Below are 11,553 nucleotides of genomic sequence, written 5' to 3' on the forward strand. Positions count from 1 at the left end.
TCATTTATGTAAATTTGTTCAAATTTTAAATGCAAATTAATTCTTTTTTCCCTGCCCCCCTCCGACACAGTGTCAGAGAAATGATGTGACTCTCCTGCCAAAAACTTTGGACATCTCTGCTTTACACTGTCAATTTTATTAAGTTATAATTAACACATACTGTAATACTATAATTCACAGGTATGCTGCATATGTACAGATTGCTTGACCCAAATGCTTGAAATGTTCCTCATTGGCATCTATATATCACTGACATAGTTGACTAAGGGATCTGCAGACATCCACCAATGTGTGTGCTGGGATGGTTCAACACATCTTTTCAATTGCTTCCCTTAAATGCTTGAGCATGGCACATTTTCTGCAAAGAAGTATGTATTGATTAGAGTTCATTAAAATGTGTGTATATTTTTTTGAGACACCCTGTAGATGCAACAATGAGAACACCTCCATCTGTTGAATAATTTCCTCATACAGTACTTAAGGGCATACGCTATCTGTAGGAGGAAAAAGTATCATTTTTCCTTATGTAAGCCTAATTTAAATTCATGATTTCTAAATGTTAGGGAAGGAGGTGGAATGAAGTTTGGCAGGGAAACACAAGAAGTGTCCTACTGGATCAGCTCCCAGTAGTGATATTCAGGACCAGGGCTGGAATGGGAAGCTAGCTAGACTTATCCCTTTCTAGCCTGATGGTTATACAACCACTTCATATGTGTGACACATCTACACTGCAAATTGAAACCAATGACATAATCATGGCTTTTTTGCCAAGGAACTTTTGATTCCTTGGAAAGAAATTATTAGAGATCCCTAACAAACAATTCTCACAAAACTACAAGTGCCAGTGTGGTCATGATTACTCAACTAGATTAGGGATTTAAGTAAAAAAAATATCATCTGTAAAAGGAGCTTGTTTCTGGTCTCCTAAGGACATGAAATGGGAGGCCAGCAACATGGCTCCTTTGGGTCTTCTGCAGGGTGAAGCAAATGAGTGTGTCTACTTACCAGCTCACACAGATCCCAATACGCAGGAAGTGGGGGTCACAGAAGTACATCCATCCTGCTCTGCTCCACTTCCTCAGCTGGAAGGTCACCATTATGCACCCCCACTGTCTTATTATAAGCCTGTGGTCCCCACTCCCACAGCTTGCAAGAAGATTCCACACGTCAGGGACATAACCAAACCAGTCCATCTCTTAGCAGGTGGCTACTAGTATGGAGAAGAATCATGTGATGGGCTTTGCTGGTCTCACCATCAAGGGCTGGTCTACACGCCCTTGATCTGGCATCCGCTGGATGTGACAGAAAGGAAGACTAGCCCTGTGCTTTGATCTGGAATTTGCCACTGTTCATGCACAGAATCCATAGCAACAGATCTCCCTCACAAAGTTACCTTGCCTAATTTTTTTCTAGTGTTTCCATTCTTTCAGCTGCATGAATTACAGTGAAATGCCTAAGAGCACCCCTTCTTGTGGGAGTATGCACTTCCTAGTTGGGTTTGCATTACAGCTGCTAGTAGCTGACAATACGTGAATTGTGTGTTCCTGTTTTTTTGTACAGGGGATTAGTTTTGATTTACTTTTTATTTTTCTGTACAAAAAGACCTCATGGAGGTAGATATACAAACAGCATCATCTTCACCATTAGTATGTCCAGCATGAATCACACACGCAAGAACCTCCCCCCCACCCCATGAAAGGCAGAGTTTTCTCAGTGCTTGCACACCATTAGGACATAAGAGTCTGCACATTCTTCATGGCTCCGCCTGGATCTGCCTTATGCAACATAAAATGGCCCTGCACTTGTGCAGCACTGATTTGATCAGAGACTGAGAGGGCTCTTTCAGCGAACTGCTGAGCCACAGCTGAAGGCTGGTCAGGGTAGAACCTCTGGAACATGCAGCCAAGTTGCCACTGTGAGCAAAATCCCACAAATTGCTTCAGATCTACCCGGCCAGGGCGAATGAGGGCGGGATCCAGCCTGTAAGGAAGGAAAGGAAGACTATTGAGGTAGCTCCATGAAAACTCAGTCCGCGTGTTTAGCCCCCTTCTAAGCTCACGGCTCCTTTCACATCTAATTTCATTACCCTTCTCACTAAGGGGAACAGGGCTAGGAAATCATTTGTATTCAATTTGAATCTTGCCCTAACAGAAAGGTTCAGGGTGGATAACAATATAATTATAAGCAAACAAGAGTTTAAAACCAAGGTCAGTTTAAAGGGGCAGCAGAGTATGGAGAACAACAGCTTTGAAAGCTGCAACATGGTTAAAAAGTCAGAAGTTTTTGCTGGCAAGTATCCACAAGGAACCACTGGCAAGTATTCACATTTCAGGGTCAAAGCAAAACAAAATAGCTAACACCAGAAACAGAGCATTCCACAGGGCTTTGTTTTCTATGCCTCTGGTAATGAGGCCCAGGTGCCCATTGAGGCCCAGAATGAATGTAACTCAATGCTCTTATTATGCTTTAAAGAGGTGAAATCTGATCTTTCCATGACTTGTTTACTAGGATTCCTAAATCTATGTCTGTGTGCTCAGATACTCTGTGGATTTGAGACCTTGCATAACAGAATGCATGTTTGTTTCAGCAGGAATTCAAATAACCTGCAGTTGTAATCAGCTAGTAGGAGGTGTTACAGCATTACCCATAAATGCAGGCATACAGTTGGGAACACTGTTCTGACTGCTACATGGTAAAAAAGATGATAGGAACTCTGTAGCAGTCGTAGTTATTGCTGTGTTGTCTTTTTGTTTTCACTTCTATTATTGTGGTTTTGATTTAGCTGTTAGACAAGCAAAGGATCCAATCCAGCTGCACAATTTGTAATTTCCAACTCAGTTGTCTCAACTGCAGCCATCTGAGTTGGACCATAAGATTGTTCTGTCCCAAGCAAAAGATTGTCTGAGGCTAATAACCTCTGCCTACTCCATTTATTCTGACCTGTCCACATGATTGGTGGTCATAAATACTATCCTGGCTTCAGAGGAAGCTACACCATCCAGTGCATTGAGAAGGCCACTGAAAGTCAGGCGTCCCATTCCTTGGTAGGCATTGGGGTCTGAAGGGAAGCAGAGCAGAACAGAGTCAGTTCAGAAATAGGTAAGCAGAGAACTAACAGTTTATGTACAAAGACTGAGGGCTGCCAACTCTACCTAGGTTTATAAGACTTCTAGGGGAGAAGCCTATGATGAAATTACAGCTGTTCCAAGAGTAGTAGCAGTTTTAAATATTCTGCCCAGTGTAGAACAGCATACAGGGAACCCACACTAATGCCATTGAAAGGGGCAGAAGACTGAATGTGGAGCATGAAAGATTGTATAAGAGCATGACCCTTGGTGATAGAAGCAGGAAAGTCAATACATTGCAGGGAGAAATCACAAATGCTCTTACATCAAAAATACATTGAGAGAAAAAAAAATGCCTCCAGTATTCTTTCTGCAGCATCTTCTCCATTGCTCAAAAGCAGGGAGTTTGTCCAAAACTCCTGGTGGATTTCACATCTCTGTTATTTTATGGGCAACTCTAATCTGAAATTGGTCTCATAGCCTGGCATTTTAGCTTGTGGGTGACTCACCACATGACCACCAGTCCACTAAACTGAATCCCATTCTGACTGAGGAAGTGGTAATGTAAACAGCACATTGGCACAGTACTGGTACAGTGGTACTCTAAACAGCCAGGGAGGTTCTGGCACCATTTGGTAGCCTGAAGTGCTTGTTCAAGCCCCATTGTCACCCCATCCTTCAGCTCCAGTGTGATGAACTAGGGGAAAGTTGCAGCATTTCCTACGGATGACTCCATAGGGTGTTGGGTGTGAATGCTCAGGCCAGGTGGCAGACAAGGGAATAGCAGAGCATGCCATCTGCCTATTACTCACTCTCAGTGGCAAGGTCTCGACCGACAAAGGCAGCATCAACATCTTCTAGGAGGATGATGCTCTGCTGGGGTGCAACACTTAGCAGGTGATTGAGGCGATCATCCGAGAGGCTGCGGTCACTCAGGCTCAGAAGACAGATGCTGTATTGCAATTCTCCAGCAAGGGCTGTGCTGTGTGTGTGTAAGAGAAATCAAGACAGACAGACAGACAGACAGACAGACAGACAGACAGACAGACAGAAGGTTTTTTTTTCTATTGCAAAAAAACCTCTTACAATCTGCTTGGTGAAGGCAGCCAAGGGGGGAGCAGGAATGCTTCCCATTCTGGACAACACAGAACTACCCAGGCTGCTGCCAAGGAAGGCAAGCCCAAGAAGCAAATCCATAGTCTGCCTCTGCTATTACATTAGCTTGAACCTTTAAAAACCATGATCATTGGTGAGAAGGATCAGGGAATGCTGTCATTTCAGCTTGGCAGCAAAGAAAGAGAGGAGAGAGGATCAACTGTAAAGAAAGGAAGAGGTGGCTGTTCCATGGACTTAAACATGGAACAATCCCAATCATGTCAAAAGAGGAGTGCAGTGGGTTACATTTTAACATAAAAAGGGACATGGAGGTGCATGTAAGGAGTTCAGAAGTCTTCCCTTATAGCTTCTCATCAGCTGACTCTGATACCAGAATACAGTTTGGCTGAGTAAATAGCACTTGGGGAGAGGGTCTGCAGTGAGGGTCCAGTGCTGCTCACTTGCATGTCCCTTGTGCGGTGCAAATGAGATCCTTCCACTCTCCTCTTTCAATGAGAGTGGGGTGTTTGGTATTTAACCCATGGAGGTGGTATCATCACGTCTAGTTTGGTCCTTAGTCATTACTGAGAGGGGTGATTTGGGAGCAGTAGCAAGACACTGCCACTCAGAGCCTAAATACGGTAGGCCCTGAAGCATTTTAAAGACTAATAGATGTACTGTACTGTGGTAGAAACTTTCCAGATGTGGTCATCTTGTTTAGCGTCAGATGGCCCAGAAGTTTTAAGAGGATTTCTCTCTCCAGTTCTCTTTCTCAGTAATATGCATCACAGCGTGCTTGTGCCATCTTGATACAACTGAAGACTGTACTAAATCCTCTCCAGCATGCAATCCCTTTTGCATGCCTGCTTCTGACAGAAGGCAATCTTGTTTATCCTGCCTAATCCATTGGGAATAGATAGGTAGAGCAAATTCTAATAGTGCAATGAGTTGGACCAAATGATCTTTAGGTCCATTTCTAACTCTGCATTTCTGCATAGCTCTACATCTCAAGAAAAGTCTTGGGTGGAAATACATTCAGTTGTCTGAGGAGCTTGAACACTACAGCTATACACAGACTTGAGTTGAGGACCTGGGTCATTTCGCCCTCATCACTTTTGCCCCCTGGTGGAAAAACTGCATAAAAGTTATCCAATGGACCATTCTCAGTTAAACTGTGCAATGTGAACACCCATAGGGGTTGGGAACAGGTTTCCTGGAAAGCAAATTGAAAATAGGGTACTCACATGAAACTGCTCTTCCCACAACCTGGGGGGCCATACAGTAAATATCCTCTTCGATAAGGAATTCCTACAAACAAAAGCACCAAACTCAGCCTACTCCAGATTCCTACAGAATCAGATGTACTTATTTTACTTTAATATTTATCCTTTACTTCTCTATTTAAAAAATCTACTGCTTTGGGGTACAATTAAGAGCTACCATTGCTATACCCCTGAAGAACATCAACATTGCATTTGTGGCTCTGACCAGCAATTCCATAAGTCCAGCGTCAGATAATGGTCAGGTTCAGGTGCGATGGAACTAACATACAAGAACATATGGGCCATAATGGAGCAGTCTAGTCCCTACACACCCCTAGGAGTCAGTTTAGTGGCCCCTGCGAAAAAATAACTACTTTAATCAACCTGGCAAAGGTTGCTATAGAATATCATGGTAAAAGCGAGAACTCTGGTGAATATTGACATCTACTAGTCATCGGTTGTACAGACTAATCAGAAGAGCAATTTGAATTAAACTGAAGTAGGCTGGCAGAGCAGTAGTTCAAAGAAAACTAAGGGCTAGGAGTTCAAGGGCTGAATGTAGACAACAAAGGAATTAGACCAATGTTGACAATGCCAAAGACTGAAGTGATAGAGAGTCCAAGTCAAGAATAGTGAGCTGGACAGGCAGGAACTGACAGAGCTGCAGGGATGCACTTGACACATGGACTGGGCATTAGAAATGACAAGTAACAGGTTTCTGGGTTGATATACCAGCTGTACACTTGGCATCACAAATACTCCAATGTAGCCCACAAAGGAAAACCCGAGAGTGTAAGGGCATGTGACTGGCCACTCTTGAAAAAGGCACTTGCCTCGCTCAATGTACCACTTGGGGTTGCTGATGAACTCTTTCACATCCTGCACAATCCTCTCTGAAACACCTTCCTCTAGCACCACAGATGTGAGTGGCCGTCGGCGTCGAGGGAACCCAAATGGCCGCCACTCAGCTCCCATGGCTGTGTACATGACTGTCTTTCCTTCTTGCTGTTTCAGAGCCAGTTCCTTAGCTGGAGAGAAGGAAATGAAGGCTGTGAATAATGATTTATCCTCATTTGTTGGACACTGGTGAGGAGAGACTCTCTACACGAATCCCATGGAAACTCCCTCTTGAGAGAGGCTTGTTTGGCCTCACTGTTGCTGCCTTCTGCTGAGAAGTTAAGAGCTTCTTGTTTCAGCAGCCTGTGGATTTATAGAGGCTGATATCTTGGTTTTCTACTGCTTTTGGATTTTCATCAAGAGCTTTTATTGCTGCTGTTATTTATTGTCTTAGCCATTTTGTATTTGTGAGTCCCCTTGTGCATCATTTTATGATGAAAAGGCAACATAAAAATAAATAAAACTTAAAAACAACAGGGAGCAAGCAGAGAACCAGCAGCAAAGCGTGGCTCTCCCTTGGGGCACACATGCCTCTGGCTGTTGGGTTTCTGATTTTACCCTGATTTCAACTGCAGACATGGGGATACTATGATACCTTCCTGAAGGATGTTGAAGAAAATCTGTCGGTTGCTGCCCACTGCTGTGAAGGTAACAGACTCCCAAGGGGTGCCTGTGTGTAGGTCAATCATTTGTTTCTCTCGGTTTCGTTCTATGCGGATCCACTTCCTTTGATACCTGGTAGCAGAACAAGGAGCAGCTGAGCAGGAAACAGGAGACAACTGGGCAATTCAAAATAGTGTATTACGTCACCAAGGCCTGTTCCCCGAGGCTTCAACTTCTCATGCAAACATCTTTTTGCCAGTAGCTTCCCCCAGTAGTTATCCATGTTTGGGTGAGTAGTTGGGACACAAAAAATGACAGGCAATGCCACTGATAGTAATTCAAGCAGGGCCCTTTTGTGCCATCACAAGTCCATCCTCCCACAAATAATACAAACTTGAGAAACTCATGTGAAAGGAACACCATCTAACTCAATAACAGGTGCTGATAAAATAGTCCAGACCAGACAATTCTTTATTCCATATCCAGAAGCATGAGAACTTGATGCTCTAATGGTTCTCAAACTCTGAGTCTGGGACTCACCAGTGTTTTATGATCCACTTTTTAGTAGTTTGAGAAGCTGACAGATTAGGCTATGTGCATCAAGGGTTTAACACACTGCCACTTGGGGGGAGCACTGCTGCCCAATCACCATTATGGTCACACACCTTGGCATTTATAAATCAGGCAACCATCTCTAGGGCCTGTGTGTTTGAGAACTGGTTTGAGAATCAAAGTGGAGACCGTGTGCAACAGGAAAGGCTTCCCTGGTGCAAACAGAGCTTACTGCTCCACTGGGGAACCTCCTTGTCACACTGCAGATCGCCCCCAAACATTGCGCTGGCCAACTGCATCTGCCTGGCAATCCAGGCACAAAGACTGCTAGGGCAACTGAACCAGGAAGTGGCTGGTCAGTGTGATGTTTGGGGGCAAACTGCAGTTCAGCAAGGAGGCTCCCTGGCAGAACTGTAAGCTCCAGAGTGCTGGATCTGGCACATGGGCTGTAATTTGGCGCCTGTTGCCCTAGATGAACAAGCACAGATTCAGACCACATCCTGCACTGAGCTTCTGTGTCCCAGTCACCTAACAGATTGTCCCATAGTACATTAGAAGCAGAGAGCAGTCAGGACCATACAGATTAGGACACACAGGGCAAGTAACAACCCATCCCTACCTAAGTTCTCCTGCATAAATGCTGTGGCGCTTGCACTGCATCCTACAGGGGAATTTAACAGGTGGAAAGTCTCCTCGGAGTAACAGGATATTTGTCCCCTTGCCTCAGGGAAAGCCCCAGCCTGCACAAATGTCTACTTGGATCCATGCCAGCTAAATGGCTGGCGCAACTCTGCACTGACCCATGTTGGCAGGTGAGGCCTAGGGAGGGGGATAGGATACAATGAGTGCCATTGTCACCAATTCTGTCTCTTCCTGGGCCTGATTTGCCCACCCCACCTTGTTACACACCTTTCCAGCCTCCCCCACCCCTGTACCAAACAACAGGCCTGCTCTGACAGATGCCACTCCTTGCACTTGCGTCTACGGGAAAACTTTGACTTTCCCACTGGCAGGCCTAGATGGTGCACTGTCATAACGTGCTTTATGGCCCATTTGCAAAAATCTGTGCCAGCTCAGGGAGACTTTAGGATTGTGCCATAAGCCATCCAGCCTGATCCCAGGTTTGTTTTCTTATAAGTAAATCCTACTGAATTCAGTGGGACTTATTTGCAAGTATGCATTCACAGGATTTCAGCCTTAGTAAGACACACAAAGAAGCAAAGTATATCAATTCAGAATTAAGGCTGTTGTTGGCACAAGTAACAGGCACCAATCAACTTCCAACAGTAACAGGCTGTTGGAAGTCAAGGCCATACTAATGAACCTTTGATATTTAACAGATTTAAATTTCTTTTGTAAGCATAAACTTCCTCATGCTGGGTATGTACATACTAGCTATTTCTGCAATAGGCACACATTATAGTTGTGATTACAGCCTATCTTTGTTTATGTTATAACTATAGCAACTGTACATTGTCCTTCGATACACTATTATACTTCAACAAGATCCTTTGTTAAAAAAAATTCTGTCCCCTACTGCTTTTTAATAATAAGGAGTTGTTTGATACAAAATATGTCAGTATCTGTTCCCCTTATTGTGTTGGTCCTGCAACCAGGCTCCTTCTTTGTGCTAGTAAAAGCATTTGCAAACTATTATGAGAAGTCATAACACAGCATCTTGTTCCTTCCAACACAACTCGCTCTTAGTTATACAATATTTTTACCCTTCCCAGAGACAACTCATGGCCTCTCTTACCAAATGAAGTGGTTTCCTGGGCTGGGGATAAAGTCAAACTTGGTGCTGACACGGCCACTCTCGTGTTGCAAGTAAGAGGTCTCCACACTCAGGTGCTGGGTGTGCTTGGCATGGTGGGAGATCCAGTTCAGCAGCCAGTGGTAGCTCTTGTCCTTGCTGGGCACCTCCAGAGTGATCATGAAATGTCGCCTGAAAGCCACCATGCCAAATTGGGCCCCCTTACGGGCCAGGGCTAGTGCTGTACCGACACCAACCAGGCCAAAGCCTGCCCCAAAGTAGGGATTGTCTTTGAGGGCTGAGATGAAGTCAGAAAAAGGCATTATTGGGGAGAGGGGGGGAGAGAAGGATCTCCAGAGTTAAACAACTCTTCTCAACAGCATTTCTCTTAAAAGCTGTAGCAAAGCCTGTACAAAAGGGGGGGGGGGGAAATCAGACAAAAGAATTACAAGGTCACTCATAAAGTTCTCATTCAAAATGCCTTTGTTACACTTATCCAAAGAAGAAAGCAAGTCAACCTCCTTTTTAATGCCTCTCACATTCACCTCATTAGGGCAAGTAGTTTGAAGTAGAACTTACCAATAGGAAGCCAGAGTACCACTAATTATATATAGAAGGAAGCATATGTTAACTATGGTTATAAAGAAAAAAGGTGCGGGGGGGGGGGCAGGACGGGCGGACTGGACACATGATTGAGACATATAAAATTATGCATGGGATGGATAAAAAGGATAGAGGGAAGTTCTTTTCCCTTTCGCACACTACAAGAACCAGGAGACATCCACTAAAATTGACTGGTGGGAGATTTAAAAAAGACAAAAGGAAATGTTTCTTTGCCCATGGCGTAATTAATCTGTGGAACTCCCTGCCACAATATGTTGTGATGGTACCTGGCCTAGATGCCTTTAAAAGGGAAAGATTTATGAAGGAAAAGTCTATCACAGGTTATAAGCTGCAATGACTGGGTTTTAGAGGTAGCCTATCTCTGAATGCCAGATGCAAGGAAGTGACAACAGGATACAGGTATCTTGTTCTCTTGAGTGCTCCTTAGAGCAGTGGACTATTGTGAGATACAGGATGCTGGACTACCGGCCTGATCTGGCAGGGTTCTTCTTATGTTCCAAGCCACTTACTCCTACTCTTTGGCTAATCGAAGGACTGCTCCTCACTCTCTTTTGTGAAAAACACTGGAGGCTCTCCATCTTGCTTCAGTAGTGAACATAGAATCTGCTTACCAAAGTTACTGCCATGACTATTCTCCTTCTCTACATTCAATCACATGTAAGGTCCTGCATATAGGTACAAAAGAAAAAAATCAGAGGCACAAATACAGGATAGGGAGACCTGATATGGAACGTTTAGGTTGGAGAAGAGAAAGTTAATGGGAAAGACTATTGCTGTCCAATGTGAAGGGCTGTCACACAGAAAAGGGAAGGAGGTCTCTACAACTCCTGGGGACACAACTAGAACCAATGGGTTTAAACTACAGGAAGTAAATTTAGGCTAGACAAAAGGAAGAATTTCCTAAATCTAAGAGCTCTCTGACACTGGAGCAGTAGCAGCATCAGCCTCATTGGAGATTTTCAAACAGAAGGTGGATGGCTACCTATCAGGGATGCCATAGTGATCTGGGGGTTGGACTAGATGACCCCCAAGATACTTGCTAACATTCTGTGATTCTGATTATCCTTTGATATTCAGCACATTCACATTTCTTTTGTAAAACATGCTACTTTTTAATTGCTAGGTGCAGACACAGAAGCACACAGGCTCATTTTTTTTCACTTTATCAGAGTCAAAGGACTCTGGTGGGGAGGCTCTGCCTCACCTGCCTCCCCACCCTCCACTTTTCCCTGCTCCAGATTTCTAGTTCAGAAGGAAGCCTGACTAGACTGCTGCCCTTTCAGCAGGAGGAGGAGACTGCCACAAAGGAGGAAGGCCCTGTGAAGACATCCCCTCCACTGCAGCCCCTTCCACCCTTCTTACACAATGGCACAACACACTCACTCCACTCCACTCCCCCCCTGCCCAAGTCCCATGCATTACAATCACCTCCACACCGCCCTCACCTCCTGGCAGGGCCTCTCTGTCCTTTCTTTTTCTATGGTTCCTGACCTGGCCGGAAATGCTTTCTATCGCTCCCTTAGAGAACGCGACGCACAACCTGAACCCCACCAGCAAAAAGGGAACGCCTCCATTGGCGCCCTAGAGGCTCGGAGCGGCGCCGCTCTATGCGTTAACGTCTCTATGGTCGCAAACCTGTAGAAGGGGTTCCGGCTCGGACCGGAGGTGCTAATGAGGACTGCGATGCTGTGTGTGTCTCTAT

At 44.7% G+C, this 11,553-nt stretch overlaps 1 protein-coding gene across 4 annotated transcripts; it reads right to left on the reverse strand.

Annotated features, from left to right (window-relative positions):
• Positions 1 to 1,568: 1,568 nt before the first annotated feature.
• On the reverse strand, positions 1,569 to 11,414 carry BCS1L (BCS1 homolog, ubiquinol-cytochrome c reductase complex chaperone). 4 transcript variants are annotated; one of them, XM_066632222.1, is made up of 9 exons: positions 11,392 to 11,414; positions 10,463 to 10,516; positions 9,231 to 9,634; positions 6,915 to 7,054; positions 6,256 to 6,450; positions 5,405 to 5,468; positions 3,878 to 4,047; positions 2,941 to 3,058; positions 1,569 to 1,980 (listed from the first exon to the last, which is right to left on the reverse strand). In XM_066632222.1, exons 3-9 carry the CDS (start codon positions 9,548 to 9,550, stop codon positions 1,728 to 1,730), a joined length of 1,260 nt encoding a protein of 419 aa, XP_066488319.1. In that variant the 5' UTR covers positions 9,551 to 9,634; positions 10,463 to 10,516; positions 11,392 to 11,414; the 3' UTR covers positions 1,569 to 1,727. The 4 variants fall into 4 exon arrangements, with proteins under 4 accessions (XP_066488319.1, XP_066488303.1, XP_066488311.1 ...); XM_066632206.1 differs by lacking the exon at positions 11,392 to 11,414 and adding an exon at positions 11,297 to 11,347; XM_066632214.1 differs by lacking the exon at positions 11,392 to 11,414 and adding an exon at positions 11,280 to 11,303.
• Positions 11,415 to 11,553: the final 139 nt, after the last annotated feature.

This window comes from Tiliqua scincoides, chromosome 1 (genome assembly GCF_035046505.1).
Source record: "Tiliqua scincoides isolate rTilSci1 chromosome 1, rTilSci1.hap2, whole genome shotgun sequence".
Lineage (NCBI taxonomy): Eukaryota > Metazoa > Chordata > Lepidosauria > Squamata > Scincidae > Tiliqua > Tiliqua scincoides.

Excerpts from the sequence above, each read along its gene's own strand:
- BCS1L (XM_066632222.1), bottom strand. The coding sequence starts at position 9,550 with ATGCCTTTTTCTGACTTCATCTCAGCCCTCAAAGACAATCCCTACTTT. Across the intron at positions 4,048-5,404 it reads TGTGGGAAGAGCAGTTTCAT|CACAGCCCTTGCTGGAGAAT; the intron begins GTGAGTACCCTA and ends ACACACACACAG. Across the intron at positions 3,059-3,877 it reads TCGAGACCTTGCCACTGAGA|ACCCCAATGCCTACCAAGGA; the intron begins GTGAGTAATAGG and ends GCTTCCCTTCAG.